General features: G+C 33.7%; 1 protein-coding gene across 24 annotated transcripts in view; it reads right to left on the bottom strand.

The window, feature by feature from the left end:
* DLG1 (discs large MAGUK scaffold protein 1) overlaps nt 1-18,704 on the bottom strand; it is a 280,182-nt gene that overhangs the window by 43,463 nt on the left and 218,015 nt on the right. For all 24 annotated transcript variants that reach the window (XM_076002734.1, XM_076002732.1, XM_076002729.1 and 21 more), the window contains 3 exons: nt 12,140-12,254; nt 6,491-6,667; nt 278-344 (listed from right to left, as the gene is read on the bottom strand). In XM_076002734.1, the coding sequence (XP_075858849.1) occupies nt 278-344; nt 6,491-6,667; nt 12,140-12,254 (359 nt within the window). The remainder of the gene's footprint in view (nt 1-277; nt 345-6,490; nt 6,668-12,139; nt 12,255-18,704) is intronic.

An 18,704-nucleotide genomic window follows, 5' to 3' on the forward strand; every position in this document is an offset into this window, starting at 1 on the left:
TATTTATAAAACTAAGCTTGACCAAAAGAATATGTTTAAGAATATATTAAATGACAGTTTTGATAATTTGGAAAAGTCTATAAAAAAGGGTGCTTAAATGTAATAAATGCTTACTTCAGTGTTTACTATTGTAAAGCATCATGGCAAGAACTGATCATGACTAATTCTTACAGCAAAATAATTCTCACTTTAATAATGTAGCTCAAACAAAAATTATCAAAAAGGTCTATTATCCTCAATTACTAATTTCCAGAAATAAGAGATTTCATATACTCACCCCTTTATCTCTTGTTTTAGAATTGAATTTCACCGTTTTTAACCGGGCTCGTTCTTTCTTCTCAACCCTGTCAACGTACAGAATGTTATTTTTTAAAATATAATACACATGTGTATATTTATATATGTACTCAATTTCATAATTATATTGAAAGTATTATGAAGTACCATTTCCGAGTTTAGCAGTTATCTAGGTTTTCTATTTGAAAAAAATTTTAAAAATATTAGCTTAGCATGGAACACACATGCTAAAAATTAAGCTTAGGAGAGAGAAAGCAAATGTGGTAAAATGTTAACAATTGATAAAAGTGGTGAAGATTATGCGGATGTTCACTGTACTACATTGTTTTGTACTTTTCTGTAGCTCTGGAACTTTAAAAAAAAAGGTAGGAAATAAAAAAAATTAAGCTTACCTCTAATGACACGTATGTATAAATTTACAAAGCAACCAGTTTTAGTGTATAAATAAGACTTGTAAAGCATTTTTGGGGGGCTATTTAAGGAACTGGTAACCTTCGTGTTCCTATGAAGGTGAAATGAGTGCCTTCATTTCATGGAGGGAGCTTGTACAGCTTTTAGATCTTTTGAATTTGAACCTTTTAAAAGTGTTACCTATCCAAAATAAGCAAGCATATAAAACTATAACAATAAAACAAATTTTCATGTAGACTGTAATATCAATATGAATCCTACAAAATTTCATGTAAATTAAGCTTTTATAAATCCTCTGATTTTAACATGTCACTTAGGTTAACATATATAGCAGAAAAGACTACCAAAACAGCCTATGAATAAATGCATTTTATTTATTTTTTATTATCTAGCTACACAGTTTTACTATGGGTACAGAAGAATCTTAGCATTCATAGATTTAAAACATGGTTTTTTTTTTACTATTCCAGAGCCTCCATGATATGAATAATTTATAATCTTGCTTAGGTACTTATTGAGAGCACCACAAAACTAGCATTTAGTGAGAATTTACAACTCAACTTTGTTTTTTAATCATTATCTTCTTCAGTAATTAGTTCAGTGACTTAAATCTCGTTTATTTGTAGGACTGATGTTGCTGTTGCTGCCAGGCCAAGAAGGAAGAAGGGAAGGCTAAGCACTCCTACACACCCTGGGGACAAATCCCATTGCTGCCGCTACCAAGGTGAGAGCAAACTGTACTCCCCAGAGATCTGCCTATGCTTCTCCAGCTGAGAGGGGCGCCTACCTTCCCTGATGGAAGCCTGGAGTGCAGGCTGTTACTGCCTACACCTAAGCATTCTACCGGCAACCTGGGGACTACCCCACCCCTGCCTATGACAGCCAGCACCATAACATACTCTTGGGGGGCCTGAAGATGAGTCTGTCAGCTTCAAAATCGCCTTGTCTAGTCCACTACCAATGGCACCTGATAACTCCTTCTAGGTCAGAGATTGGGCTGACCCAATCTGCCAATACTACCACAGCTGGCAGACACCCACACATGCCACCAATGAACCAGTCCCCTGTTGCTGCCAACACCACCAGTATGGACTGCTTGGTCTCCAGTAGGTTGTTCCACCACTGCCACTTCAGTTGCCTGCATCGCATTAGCTGTCCTGGGGTCTGAGAAACTGTTCATATGCTTGGGCCACTGCTGCCACTACCAGAATCTGAGCAACCCACCAGGGGGCCCAAGAATTGGCCCTCCTGGACCCACTAATACTGGTGCCAACAAAAGCTGCTCTGATGCCCAAGAACAGGCATGAACAACCCACTGCTGCCACCTTTGGGGCCCAAAGCATCCTAGTCCTCAGCAAAACTTCCCACAGCCTCCACCTAAGCCACTGAGGAAATCACAGATACCACTCACACTGTTTATAGCTCAAGAAATCATAGAGAGATCACACCACTGCAGGTAACCAAAATCAAAGCCAAAACACCATACCCAAACAACTTATATACGTCTTCAGGAAAAAATCCTCACTTAGAAAAGCAATTTCAAAAAATTGGAAGAAGCAACTGTTACATCCAGATGTATACATATCAATGTGATGACAAAGGAAACATGAAAAAGCAAAGAAACACGATGTCATCAAAGGAACACAATAATTCTCCAGCAACAGATCCCAATCAAAAAGAAATTCATGAAATTCTGAATGAAGCATTCAAAATACTGATTTTAAAAAAAGCTCAGTGTGGCCAGGCGTGGTGGCTCATGCCTGTAATCCAAGCACTCTGGGAGGCTGAGGCGGGCAGATTGCTCGAGGTCAGGAGTTCGAAACCAGCCTGAGCAAGAGTGAGACCCTGTCTCTACTATAAATAGAAAGAAATTAATTGGCTAACTAATATATATAGAAAAAACTAGCCAGGCATGGTGGCACATGCCTGTAGTCCCAGCTACTCAGGAGGCTGAAGCAGGAGGATGGTTTGAGCCCAGGAGTTTGAGGTTGCTGTGAGCTAGGCTGACACCATGGCACTCACTCTAGCCTGGGCAACAGAGTGAGACTCTGTCTCAAAACAAAAAACAAAAAACAAAAAGCTCAGTGAGAATCAAGAGAATTCTGAAAAGCAATACACAGAAATCAGAAAAGCAACTCAGGATATGAATGTGAAATTTATCAAAGAGATATTTAAAAAAAATTAGAAATTTTGGAACTGAAGAAGTCATTGAATGAAATATATTCAAAAGCTTCAACAACAGACTAGATCAGGGGTCCTCAAACTTTTTAAACAGGGGGCCAGTTCACTATCCCTCAGACCGTTGGACAGTGTGCACTGTGGGCCAAGATGAGTCAGCTGCTAAGCAGGACAGGCAGCTGCGGCAAAAACACCCGGCAGGCCAGATAAATGTCCTAGGCGGGCGGCATGTGGCCTAAAGGGCCATAGTTTGAGGATGCCTAGACTAGATCAAGCAGAAGAATCTCAGAACTTAATGACATGTCCTTTGAAATAATCCAATCAGACAAAAGTAAAGAAAAAAGAATGAGCACAGTCTGAGCAACATAGTGAGACCCTGTCTCTACAACAAAATAGAAAAAATAGCTGAGTGTAGTGATGTATGCCTGTAGTCCCAGCTATTTGGGAGGCTGAGGCCAGAGGATCACTTGAGCCCAGGAGATTGAGGTTGCTATGAGCTATGATCATACCATTGAACTCTAGCCTGGGCAACAGAGTGAGATCTTGTCTCAAAAAAAAAAAAAAAAAGAGAATGAGCAAAGCCTTCATAAAGTCATAAAGTGACTAAATATTCAAATTATCAGTATCCCTGAGGACAGAGAATGAAAGGATTAGAAAACCTATTGAATGAAATAATAGGTGAAAAACTCAGAAGTCTAGCAAGAGATTTAGACATCCAGATACAGGATGATCATCGATACCCAGGCAGATACAATGCAAAAAGATCTTCTCCAGACTACATTATAGACAGACTATCTAAAGTCAAAGAGTGAATCCTAAACACATCAAGGAAAAGCATCTGGTCACCTATAAAGGAAACCCCATTAGACTAACAGACTTCTCAGCAGAAACCTTATAAGCCAGAAGAGAATGGAATGATATATTCAAAATGCTGAAAAGAAACAAACAAACAAAGAAAACCTGTGAGCCAAGAACACTCGATCCAACAAAATTTTACTTCAAAATGAGGGAGAAATAAAGTCTTTCCCAGACAAGCTAATGTTAAGGGAATTTGCTAATACTAGACCAGCCCTACAAGAAATACTCAAGGGAGTACTTGGCCTGGAAGCTAAAGGATGACATTTACCATCATGAAAACATATGAAAGTACAAAACTCATTGGTAAAGCAATCACACAAAGGAGGAAGAGAAAGGACTCAAATGGTATCACTACAGGAATCCACCAAACCATAATGATAGACAATAAGAGAAAAAGAAAGAAATAAAGAACATATAAAACAATGAGAAGACAATTAACAACATAACAGGAACAGAACCTCACATTATCAATAATAACCCTGAATAAACAAATTCTCTACTTAAAGGAAACTCACCTTACCAATAAAGACATATAGACAGAAAGTTAAGGGATACAAAAAGATATTCCATGCAAATGCAATCAATCTAAGTGTTCATCAACGCATGAATGGATAAAGAAAATGTGGAATATATATACAAGGGAATATTATTTAGTCATGAAAAAATGAAATCATGTCAGTTCTGGCAACATGGATAGAACTGGAGGTCATTATCTTAAGTGAAACAAGCCAGGTACAGACAAATATTGCATTCTCACCAATATGTGGGAGCTAAAAATTGACTGGGAAGAAGGGTAAGTGGGGAGGGAGGAAGAAGGATGAAGAGAAGTGGGTTAACGGGTACAAACATATATTTAGATAGAAGGAATAAATTCAGTATCTGATAGCAGAGTAGGGTGACTATACTTAAAAATGTACTGTACTTGGTGATAGACACTCTAATTACCCTGACTTTGTCACTACGTATTATATACATGTAACAAAATTTCACATATACTCCATAAATTTTTATAAATAAAGAAATTGTGTATATTTGTAAATACTGTTCCTGAAAAAAAAGTGAAGAACTGTAGGAATTACAATTCCTTATGCTAGTATAAGAAGTTTTCTAAGAAAGAGATAGTTCTATTCAAGAAAATGTAAGTTTTGAATATATTCAGGAATGAAATGGCATAATCAGTTGTGGTTTCATATTGTATTTTATAGGAGTAAAATTATATTTTGTAATGCTATTCATGGATTTGGGGATTGGTAGAGGTCTCAAAATATATCTCTTACATCTTGCTTCAAAACACAATTTTATAGAATTTTTATATAAAACAAACAAACAAAAAAAAACCTCTCCAAAAAAGTCAGCAGTATTTCTTACTGGTTGCAGACAATTTGTTTTAAAACAATTTTTTGGGAACTCTGACTTTGATATTTAGGACATGAGCTTTCTACTGACTCAACAAGACATAGAGGAAGCATTTCAGAATTCAAAGCAGATTACGTTCTACAATAGGAAAAAAATTATGCTGAGGGCTGCACTGCTATTAATAAACGAGGATTTGCCATCAAATATAAGATCTAACAAAATAGTTGTATCTTGCTAAATATATGGATCTACCTCAACAACATTTATAAATCCTGAAACCATAATCACAAATCTTGGTAATACTTTAATAATATTACTCTTCAACTTCTATAGTTACACAAATATTTATAGAGGTCTATAAATAGTTATATGATTTGGTGTATTTATCAATTATAGTAACTCCAACAAATAGGTATAAATCCAACTCATTAGTAAGAAAAGAACATGTTTATTACATCATAAGCTTGATCTAAGATGAATTAACTAACTATAATAAATATTACTTTATTATCACATTAACCATTTTTGCTAGCCATCTTAAAGCTTTAAAAAGCTCTAAAGAAATTTTAGGCAATAATTTGGATGAATCAGATCTCATTAATAAGCTATCTTGGAAGAATTATGAACTGCCATTTTAATATCTTTCCCACAAAAGTAGATACACTCAACATTTCATAGATCTTAGAAGGGGTTCTCTAAACTGGGATCATCCTTTGCAAAGACAGCCTGCAGTTAACAACTCTTGCTACTAGATTGTAAGTAGGCACCAATGAATCACTAAAATGAATGGCTAAAAGCAAAGAGGAGTGACCAGTGGATTGGTCAAGCATAAAATCACCTTCCAGTAAAAGAAATGTATTTATTATTTATTTATTCAGTTGTCTTGGTAATTATTTTTAATTATATATATTTAAAGTGTGCAACTTGCTGATTTGATATACATACACACACACACACACAGTGAAATAACCACCACAATCAAGCTAATTGACATATCCATCACCTTACTTAGTTATCTTTTTTATTTCTTTTGTGGTGAGAACACTTAGTACAATGTACAGAACTATTACCTATAATCACTATGTTATACATTGGATCTTCAGAACTTACTCATCTTGCATAATTGAAACTTGGTATCTTTTATTTACCCATTTCCCCTTCCTCCTAGCCCCTAATAATTACGATTCTACTCTCTATATGAGTTTTACTATTTTAGATTTTACATAAAAGTGTGATCATACAATATTTGTCTCCCTGTGTCTGGCTTATTTCATTCAGTGTACTATATTCCAGGTCCACCCATATTGTGACACAGTAAAAGAAACTTAAAGGAACAGCAATTACTTATGCTACCTTACATTCAAGTGGTAAGAAAAACAGATGTATTTACCTGCGTTTACTGGGAATCACTCCAACTTCATCACTCTCACCATCTGGTGTAACCTGCCTGGCTTGCCACCATTCGTCATCAGAAGCATTGATGACATGGAGGATATCTCCAAATTTGAAGTTCAATCCCTGACTGGGAAGGCCACTGTCTTTAGTCTTGTCATAATCAAAAAGGGCTCTAGATTCAGAAGAAAAAAAATCCACAATTAGTTGCTATAATGCTGGTAATCAATATTAAATAAACATAAGATTCTGAAAGTGTATGTAATTTGGATAATATACCATGGTAGGCAAAAGAATGCATAGTTTAATTTTGCTCTATATACAAGAAGATAATTAGACAAAAAAGAAATAGCAAAATCAATGTTATGAAATTAGTTTGTTATTAGGTATCTTAGCTATTTCTTTCAATATTGTAAGAGAAATTTAAATAATGTTAGTACAATCCAATGGCAACCCATATCGAATTCTAACACAAAGACAAATCTAGAGAGTTGTTCTAAATTAATAAATAAAAAGTAAACATTAAGAGATATTATTCTCTTTACTTTGACTAGACATACTTGGGAAAAAAAAATTCCTGATAAATTTGATTAGTTGTAGATTATAAGACTAGATCAACATAGTGATTATTCTGACAATTAATTCTTCCTTCCATTTGTTCACAAAAGTTAGAGTTAAGAGGGTTTCCAGTGTGAATAACAATGATGAAAACTAATGACAGATGACTTTATTAGCTGCCAAATATTTTGGAAAAAAATATTAATTTAATATGGTAATTATAATATGTTAAGAATATTTTAAAAATCTGATAAAGAGAAAATATTATTTACTACTTGATTAATTAATGTACAACATTTAAATAAATTACATTTTTAACTCCAAATAAGCTCTCTCAAGGGTACAGGAAAGGATCCCAGAAATTATATTTATAATATTTATTTATATATTTATAATACAATTTATTCATTTTTTGTTCTAATTTGGCACCTGGAAATCAGCAGGCAAATCATATTCTTTTTCATGCTACCCAACTTTTAAGAACCTAATTCTTGAAGTAAAACTCAAGAGGAAGAATTTCTTGATGGCTAAATGAATGAACTAGTAGTTAATAGTTTTCTAATATGTTCTTTCAAATCTTTTCAGGAGCTAAGATGTGAAGGAAGTAGGTGGGAATCTAAAGTGGGAAGACTCACTTAAACACACATTAAAATGTATAGAAGATGAGGGTATAAATAAGTATAATACAAAATAAAAAATAAAGTAACTTAACAGGTAGTACAAATGTTAAGACATTCAGAAAAGGGAAAATACTATCTCAACATTTATATTATCATAAATTCATCTTTTGAATCACAAAAGTATTAATAATATATTATTGATGAACAATGGACAAAAGAAATCACCCACAATGTCTACTCCTTATTTAGCTTTATCTTTTAATATATTTGATTCATAAAAAAGGAACCAATAGAATATATATGTGGGTTATTAATCATAAGATACAATAAACACCTGTTAACCTACTATCCAATCTAAGATGACACACAAAACTTTTATCATTTATCAATAATTCAGAATCATCTACGTGTTTTCCCCTTGACCCCACTTCCCTCAGATCGAGAGTTAACCACCAATAAAAGGTAACCATCATTTTGAACATAGTGTTCATTATTTCTAGGACCCTTACCGTTTTTTTGTTGGTATGGTTTTATCACATATACTATGTTTTTGGTTTCAGAGCTTTATAAAATGGTATACTGTATGTGGTCTTCTGCAGCCTTTTTGACTTTTGAAATTAAAAACATGTTGACTAAAAATAAACACAAGACTTCTGGGTAAATATGGCAGGCTGGCTATGTGGCAGGATATGTCTACTTCTTCCATATCCTAACTAATTAAAGTTGCAATAAAAAAAGAAAAATACGTAAGAGAGAACACAACAGAAGAAGAAAGATTTGAACACATTTTTGGATGAGATAACTAAACTGACCAGAATAAAGGAAGCTTTACCTGGGGTGCCTGAAGAGAGGGACACTGAAACAAGTTTTATTCCATAAGAATCTTAGAAATGCTCATGAATTAGAGGTATATACAGTACCAAGGTAGGCAGGGATAAGTTATAATACTGATAACAGAAAGTATAAACACTTTATATATAGCACATACCCTCCAGGTCCCTATTCCCATTCCCAATCCTACAGAAGACCAGAGGTTTAGTTTCCAGAGAAGTTGAATTTGAGGACTGTACTCCGAAATTTGCTGGGGAAGAGGAAGGTGCTGAAGAGATGAGAAGGAAATCCACATAATGAAATGGAAATTCTAGCAACCTGGTTTATAATGCTGGCAGATTAAAGATTCTTCTCTAGATCTACTTAATTATACCAACAGAAAAAATGACATGGGTCATGAGAGGGAATGAAAGAGCCAGTTTATCCCCCATCCCCCATTATCTTCTAGTTAAACCCATTAGCTTCATTCTCTATTTGTAAGAATAAAAGACAAGGAAAGGATCATTGGATATTTAAAGAACACCTTACATATAAAAAACTAAAGAAAAAAGACCCAAGAAAATAAGCTAACTAGCAAAAATAAGCTAACTGTCCAAAGAAAGCAAAGAACATAAGAAACAGAAGAAAACTTCAGAGAAAAATGGGTATGTCCACAAAATATAAAGAAGATAATAAAAAAAGGAAACAATCCGATAACAAGAAGGAGCTCTTGGAAAATAAAATAGGATATTTATCATCCCCTCCCTCCACATCCCAAATTCTCTATCAGGAAAAAATCAGAAATAGTCATTTCAGACATGCTAAGACTCAAATGTAGCCCCCTCCACATACCCTTTTCTCCAGGAATTTATTGGAAGATGTGCTCTAGCAAAATAAAAGTAAATTGAGAAAGATGAAAATGTGGCATCTAGGTAACAGAATATGACACAGTGGATAGTCAAAGGAAATAGAATAATGGCAAAGGGAAGTCCCATCTAGTCTAGACTGCAGCATAAAGATGGAAAAAATATGAATTGATAGACCATATATGAGACCATATGCTTTTATCATGTGAAAAACTCTAGAGAGGCTACTGGAACATATAAGAAGACATTTAATAATAAGTATACGGAAACTATTAACTACTAGTTCATTCATTTAGCCATCAAGAAATTCTTCCCCTTGAGTTATACTTGAAGAATTAGGTTCTTAAAAGTTGGGAAGCAAATAAAAATGTGAGACAATTGTGACCAGGCAAAGTGGCTCACACCTGGAATCCTAGCATGCTGGGAGGCCGAGGTGGGAGGACTGCTTGAGGTCAATAGAGTTCAACACCGGCCTGAACAAGAGTGAGACCCCATTTCTACCAAAAATGGAAAAAATTAGCTGGGCGTGGTGGTATGTGCCTGTAGTCCCAGCTACTTTGGAGGCTGAGCCAGGAGGATTGCTTGAAGTTGCTGCGAGCTAGGCTGATGCCATAGCACTCAAGCCTGGACAACAGAGTGAGACTCTGTCTCAAAAAAAAAAAAAAAAAAAAAAAAAGTGAGACAATCATTAAGTCCAGGAAAAATGAAGAGTTGCAGAAAAAAGAAGTCATGGTCAAAGGGTACTATTAATACTTTATTGAGCATTGGCAGCTATTATATAGTCACATGACTCTAAATGCTACTAATTTTAAATAACAGAGATAGGGCTATGTTTAAATCATAGGGGAAGAGGCAGAATGAGTGCTTTGGTACCAGAAAGAAAAATTCTCTCCTATCGTGGTAGTAAGTTAGTAATGTTTAAAGTTGGTAAAGTAGAAAACAGCAGTATATGCAGGTTATTTAGAGATATGGAGGTAAAAGACAATGGAGTTTGCTAGGAAGATGGAGGGTGATTGTTTCTAGAGAATGAAAACTGGGGTTTGGTGGGAAGTGACAGTTATTTTTCATTATAAACCTTTTGATAATATATGATTTTAAAAACTAGAGTATTCTCTAAAAACAAAAGTTAATAACAAAAAGTGAAGATGATTCATTAAATGTACCTGAAACAGGTGTAACCTAGTATGTTTTGCTTTTTAAGCCTTTGTATTTAATCAATCACAAATAAAAGGCAACAACTATTTTTTTTTTTTTTTTTTGAGACAGAGTCTCGCTTTGTTGCCCAGGCTAGAGTGAGTGCCGTGGCGTCAGCCTAGCTCACAGCAACCTCAAACTCCTGGGCTCAAGCGATCCTCCTGCCTCAGCCTCCCGAGTAGCTGGGACTACAGGCACGAGCCACCATGCCTGGCTGATTTTTATATTATATATATTAGTTGGCCAATTAATTTCTTTCTATTTTTATGGTAGAGACGGGGTCTCGCTCAGGCTGGTTTTGAACTCCTGACCTTGAGCAATCCGCCCGCCTCGGCCTCCCAGAGTGCTAGGATTACAGGCGTGAGCCACCGCGCCCGGCCTAGGCAACAACTATTAATTACACTAAAATTAGAAAATATAGATAAGCAAAAAGAAGAAAATGAAAAAAGAATATAAAGAAAAATCTATGTTTTTCTTTTTTCTATGACTTGTGTATATAAAATACTTTTAATGACTTTGGAACACAAGGGTTTAGTAAAATTGCAAAAATTGGTGAAGGGAGACAAAAATCTGATATATTTAAGATTCCCATATCATTGCTAGGGTAAAAGAAACAAAAGGGGTAGGAATAGAATGAAAGAAAAAACTGAGAAAATTTTCCTTTCATTATGTATCAGAATAAAATTTGAGACAGTAAGTCATATCATATCATATATAAACATGTATAAAGTATATATGTGCTTGTATACAGATATATTTATATAAACACATGTACAAGATACATGTCTATTTATGTAATGTATGTCATCTCTCATCAGGATAAGTGCAACATATTAAGTCCCTCAATAGGATCAGAAGGAATGAGAGAATAATTAATAAATAGTTCAGATTACTTGTAGTGCTTAACTAACATTAAAATAACAGTATAATAAAGTTTTCAAAGTGTTGCTAAAAATACACAGAATACAAATGAGATTTCTACATTAAGTCTTATTAGCCAATGAAATAAAAAAGGTTTATATACTAATATCTGTTTAATATTATTAATAGATCTATGTTGCTACAGTAATCTTATACCTTATAGAAAAAAAACATTTGTTTTCTACCAAGTGTTTAAAAAATACATGTAGAAATTTCTCGCATATGTATTCTTTACTGAGTCTATTCACATTTTAAGCTATTATTTACATATACTCCCTTTGCTATTATGGAAACTGCCATGGTAATTAAATATTACTCAAATGGAGAATGTTATTATAAAAGAATACAAGTAAATCTAAGTGTTGGATGATACGACATAGTAAGCTTCTAGTCACCATGAAAACATCAATCTAGAAAAATTTCTGGTCTATAGAACCAGAAATTTCTTTATCATAACATTATTATGCAAGGGATTACATAACTTTCATTGATAAAATTATATAATATTTTAATTCTTAAAAGCCATAATACCATGGAGCCAATCAGAAAAAAAACCATTTCAGTAATTTATAATATATTTTTCTATAGTAAAACTAAGTAAGTCATAGTAAAAAATCTGAAAGAATTTGTACACATAGATAATAAAGAGCTGCCATAATTAGAAGTAAAAACATTTACCTGACATAGAGGGATCGCTTCTGGCTAGTTCGAAGAGAACCTGACCCTGAACTAATACTACTATTCATCATCTGCTCCCGTAAGTCATGTATTTTAGCTTCAAAACGACTGTATTCTGAGGGAAGAAAGAGAGAAATGAATTTATATTTTATACTCTCAAAAAATAAGTTACTTAAAGATAAAGTGTTAAATATGTAAATAGTCTTATAATTGATTAAATATGCTTAGAACTTTAAAACAGTCATTAGTATAAGATTTTGTCCAATATGAAAATTAAAAAATTAACCTAAATGAAACAAAAATTAGAATATTCCCATGTGCTATTTTAAAGTTCTTAAAGTGTACATTTTAAAAAATCAGGATTTGTTTTAAATTTTATATTTTAAAAAGAAGCTTATAATATTTAGTATACTAGGTGCTTTGATTACAGACTTTTTTCCTTTGAGAAAATCAGTTAATCTTATATTCTTAAATATAGAACTTGTGCAGGGTCAATAACAATGGAAAAATAGGCCTTAACTGATAAATGAAATTAAATCTATTTTAACCCATTTTATAATTTATAAACTGCCAAAATAATACAGAAAGCAATCTGAAATAATATTTATAAATATTTTATTTAAAACATTTTTATACAAAACGAGCTTGATTTTGAAGATGGACTATTTTAAACATTATGTTAAAAACTACTAAATCTATTAATAATGAAAAACTTAGATACTTTTTCAAAAATACTGCCATTACATGGTTATATATACTTATATTAAATATATTTGGATCTATTTGTAATAAATTCTTTTATAACTAGGTCATATCAAATCTGATTTTCTTATAAAGCCTGTCTTATAGCAAACAACTTATCTGGGCATTTGTGTAGTTTAAGAAAAACAGAGTAAGAGCAAATATGATTACTGTTGAGTTACTCTTCTTTTCACCATGTTATCAAGTTTGTTTTATGGATACCAAGATTAATTGAAGCAACAACTCACTAAAAAGCTCAGAAACATTTAAAAGCTCACATTAATATCTAATAAAATATTCTTTTAGTCTCTTTTTAAAAACAATAAAAATTTAAAATAAAAGTATTAGATTTATTAGTATATCCATTATAATTCAATAATTGTCAATCCACAGCAAGTCTTTATATAGTATGTGTAGATACGGCAAAGATACAGATTGATGAATGGAGAAATAGATAAAAATATAAAGAATATCATGAGTTTATACTAGTTCTTCTAATTAAAAACTAGGACCACTGGGTTTTTACATATCTCTATCTTACATTTGTATCTGCTGTCTTGCATATGAAGAATTCTATCTCAAGATACTGGGAATAACAGAATTAGAATATCAGATAATGACTTGTTTTATCCAATATTACATTCACAACAGTGAATTACAACACCAACATTACCACCATGGCATGAATACTGAAAACAGTTAACTATTTTAGTTTTTTTATCATTAGGGTATAAATCCACTGGGGATTGTAGGCTGAATTACTGTTTTAAAGTCTTTTGGAATAGTTTCTCCCTGGGTATTAATGTTGTCAAATGGATAACACATTTATATTCATTTGCTGTTTATTTTCAACTTCAATTTTTAGGGGCTGCCTTCTAAATTTTTCATTGTTTTTATATGTAGGTAAAATAGTTCCACAGTCAAATCTATAAAATAAAGATATTAAAAAAAAGTCCAGACTCTATCTCTTTTTCTCATCCTATTCCATCTTGGTTCTTATACGTGAACATTTAAAGAAAGGCTTATTCTTCTATTTTTAACAATAAGTAGATACACACATACATGCAAATATATTTACATATATTCTATAATTTTATAAATGTATATATTATTTATGTGTATGTATATACAAACACACACATTTCTCCTTGTTCTAAAACAGTAACAAATATTTCTCTACTTTTTTTACTTAAGTATATCTAGATGGTCACTCACTCCATAGTAATATATACAGTTGTCCCTCATTCTTTTTTTATAGCTATGTAGTCCTTTTGTTTTTAACTTTTACCTTGTGTTGTAGGTATGTCTCTTAAATACTGTACTGGGTTAGATTTTGCTTTATTAGCAAATCTGAAAATTGTTTTTGTGAGTTAACTTTTGATGATTGAAACTGTTTGATCTCAGTTCTATTCTTACCATTTGTGTTATATTTATTCACATCTTTTACATAAATAACCCATGGCAGATTATATCTTCCAGATTAAATCTTCCATGGAAGATTATATCTTCCAAATACTCGTATCCCACATGCTCTTGTACAATGTGACCTTGCCATTCCCCCATTAAGAGGTGAAGTCTAATTCTTCTCTGCTTGAATCTGGGCTAGTCTTTTCATTCATTTTTAAGCAAGAAAATGTGGTAGAAGTAATCCTGTATGATTTTTCAAGGTTGGATTGGAGAGGACATGAAGATTCTGCCTGATTCTTTCATAACGCTTGTTCAGGGGAAAGCCAGACACCACATAACAAGTCTGACAATTCTAAAACAACCATATTGCAGAGGTCACATGATAGTGCTCTGAGCCCAAACTTCCAGCTAGTACCACCAAAGCATGACAAGGGAAGTGAAGCCATATTAAAACCCCAAAGCAGCTAATGCAACAGCTGAGCCCCACTAAATGACCTCAGTTGATGCCACAGGGAACAGAACCATCCAGCCAAAATCCTGCCTGAATTCCTAACCTACAGAATCCATAAAATGGTTGTTTTAATCCACTAAGCTTTGGGGTAGTGTGTTACAAAACAAGAGTAACTAGAACACAATCTTACAATATGATCTATTTGTTCCTTTAAGTGTATGCATGCATGTGTGTGTATAAAACTTTAGGAAGATTTGTATTTTTCTTCTAATTGCAACCTTTTGTTTGTCTTTTGGTCCTCAGTCCCCTACTATAAGCAATCTCTCCAGATCAGATTTGAAATATTATACATTTATATCCAATTAAAAGCTTTAAAGCAATTAGTAAGCCTATTCTATTTTCATATTATCTTCAAATTCTCCCATTTTCTGATAATGATACTTTATCAAAATTGGCAGAGCATACAGGCTTCTCATATTATACTTTCTTCCTTATAAACATCTTAATTAATGCTAATGCTAGCCTTTATGTCAGTATCTCTCCCATCATTTTGGATGTCTGAAGGTTGTTCTGTCTTCAGAAGTGTTTATACAAACAATATCACCCTAAATCTTTGTTGATACATTTCATTGTGGCCTTTCTATGTGAATGTCTGTTTGATTCAGTTTCTTTGTTTTAGTCTTGACTATGTTCACTCCACTGCCTCCTTTTAACTACTGCTGATGAAATTCTGACAACAAACTAATTTTCTTTCCTTTAAAGGGTTTTTTGTTAGGGTGGATGTGTAGAATTTTACAATTTTTTTCTTTAAATTCCAATAATTTTATTATATTTATCAGTACTGGCTATCATCTTAGATACATGAATGTCCTTTTGATACATAGTTTGAAAATTTTTTTTAACTTTATAAAAGTTTCTCTATTTATATATTTCTAGCATTGTTTTGGTTTTCTTCCTAGGGAACTCCTATTATGTGCATTGAATATTCTTGGCCTACCTTCAATATCTGTCACTTTCAAAGCCTTTCTTTCTTTCTTAATTTTTTTAAAGACTGAAACAATCACAAACTTTGTTTTTTCCTGAACCATTTGCGAGTAACTTCCTTTCTTTACCCCTGAATACTTCTGTGTAATTTCCTACAAATATTTTCCTATATAATCACAAAACTATCAAAATAAGGAAAGTAATATTAATGCATTACTACTATTTAATGCTCAGATCCCACTTAAGTTTCACTAATAATGTCCTTTGTAGAAAAAGGATCCAGTTCAAAATCATATGTTGCATCTAGTTGTCATATCTGTTTAGTCTCTTTCAATCATTAACAGTTTCCTTGGCTTTGTGATCTTGATATTACTGAAAAGCACACGTTATCTTGCAGACTCTCTCTCAACTTGGGTTTGTCTGAAGTGTCCACATGATTAGATTCAAGTTATGCAAATTTGGCAGGAATGTCACAGAAGAGATGTTATATTCTTCCCAATGTACCCTATCAGGTGGTACATAATTTTGATTTGTTCCATTACTAATGTTATTAACTTTGATCACTTGATGGTGGTTGTGTCCACCAGGTTTCTCTACTGTAAAATTAGTTTTTCCTGTTACAAATAAGTTATTGAAACAGTGTACATTTCTTCATTCTCATAGAACTTTCAATTCATTCATTTATTTATATTAGTAAGAATTCATGATTTCCTAAATATATTCACTAGGTTATAATCTGTTATCATCATCACCAATTTTATGCTGAAATTGTTCCTCATTTAGCCAGTGGAAAGCCCTTTAAGTTGGACTCTGTGAGCACTTGACAGGTCTCCATCATTCCTTGAGTATGTCTTTGCTTTCTGGTACAGGATATTACAGAATATTCTAGTATTTTCTCTGCCTGACCCCTAGGGAACCAGCCAGTTGTCCAAAAAGCCTTAGTAATTTTAGTGGGGAATAGTTTTTAGAAAGCGAGATCTGGGTTCTAGATATGCTCTTTGCTACTGGGTTGACACTGAACCCAGGCTGTTTCAGAGTGCAGAGCAGGCATAAATAAATAAATATATGCATGCACGCACATATACACACATCTATATTAATTGAAAACCATGACTTCATAACAATTTCTCCAATTCTAACCCAATATTATAAGATTTATATTTTGTTTTCTTCCTTTCCATATTTACAACTTTCTTCTCTAAAAGTAAAAATCATGAATGACATTAACTTAACATATATATTCATTTGATCAATCTCAATTTGATCACCTGTTCACTTTCCTGACTGGGCCCTGACCAGTCCTCTATGTGTCCTGATTAAGCTCAGGCTCCAACTCCTCACCAGGACCTTGCAAAGAAGTCATCCTATGGTTAAGTCCAACAGGCTACCATAGCTCTTCTTAACCTCTCCAGCCTGAAAGTGTAGACAACTACCTTGCTCTGCTCTGCCTAATGGTTTTAGGACTAAATTGATCAGAATGTGGAAAGGAAAAGATCTCTTCTTTTCTGATTAAAATAAAAATTTCCTCCTTTCATCTACTTGGTTTAGGGAAATACTGCATTTCTTCTAGTTAAATTTAGTTTTTGAAATAATATCTTTATTTCTATAATTTTCTGAGTTCTATCAACTCATTAATGTTATTCTTTCATATATTCTATCATTTTTCTTTAACTTGTTTTGAAACATTAGTTTAATATATTAGTTTCATAGCCAGGCACAGTGGTTCATGCCTGTAATCCCAGCACTTTGGGAGACCAAGGCGAGAGAATCACTTGAGTTCAGGAGTTTGAGACTACTAGCCTAGACAACACAGCAATACCTGTCTCTACAAAAAATAATTACAAAAAAATTATCTGGATGTTGTGGCGTGTGCTGCGTAGCTAGTTGCTAGTCCTAGCTACTCAGGAGGGTGAGGCAGAGGATTGCTTGAACTCAGGAGTTCGGGGCTGCAGTGAGCAATGATTGTGTCACTGCACTTCGGCCTGGGCAACAGAATGAGACCCCGTTTCTTTCTTTCTTTTTATTTTATTTTATTTTATTTTTTTTGAGACAGAGTCTCGCTTTCTTGCCTAGGCTAGAGTGAGTGCCCTGGCGTCAGCCTAGCTCACAGCAACCTCAAACTCCTGGGCTCAAGCGATGATCCTGCCTCAGCCTCCTGAGTAGCTGGGACTACAGGCACAAGCCACCATGCCCGGCTGATTTATATATATATATATATATATATATATATATATATATATATACATATAAATATAAATATATATATATATATATTAGTTGACCAATTAATTTATTTCTATTTTTTTATGGTAGAGACGGGGTCTCGCTCAGGCTGGTTTTGAACTCCTGACCTTGAGCAATCCACCCACCTCGGCCTCCCAGAGTGCTAGGATTACAGGCGTGAGCCACCACGCATGGCCTTTCTTTCTTTTTAAATACTAGTTCCATTTGTTTTGTGGGTATATCTTTCTGGCATGCGTTCATTGGAGATATTATTCTGATCCTTATTTTCATTTTTCAATAGGTTTCCATGGGATTCATTCTAGATCCTTTTCTGTTTATGTGAAATTAGTTTTTCTCAACTTTTAGATAGGAGTTATAAGTCAAGATAGGTTTTCTAACTTCACAGCTCGAGCACTTTGTCTTTTGTTTAAAGATATGACCTTATACATTGTGAGTTTTCTGAAGTTGTTCCTGGAAACTCACCCCTATTAATCTGGGCCTTTATTCTTTAGTCCTATTATCACTATCCTATTCAATTTGCTTCTATTCCCAGCAGTTTGTCCTTAGTGTGGGGCTTTCAACTGAAAAGGAGTGTCATAGGGCCTAGACTGCTCCAGCCCCTTCACATTGCACTGCAGATCCCTTAGACTTAACATGCAGATTGTGCAAAAAAGCCTTATAGTTTCAGGTACTGTTCTCAAATTGTCCTACTGCATTTTCTAGTGAGTACTGGTTGGCATTTGGGCTTCTCCTACTACT

The sequence above is a fragment of the Microcebus murinus genome, chromosome 1, assembly GCF_040939455.1.
Source record: "Microcebus murinus isolate Inina chromosome 1, M.murinus_Inina_mat1.0, whole genome shotgun sequence".
Classification (NCBI taxonomy): Eukaryota; Metazoa; Chordata; class Mammalia; order Primates; family Cheirogaleidae; genus Microcebus; species Microcebus murinus.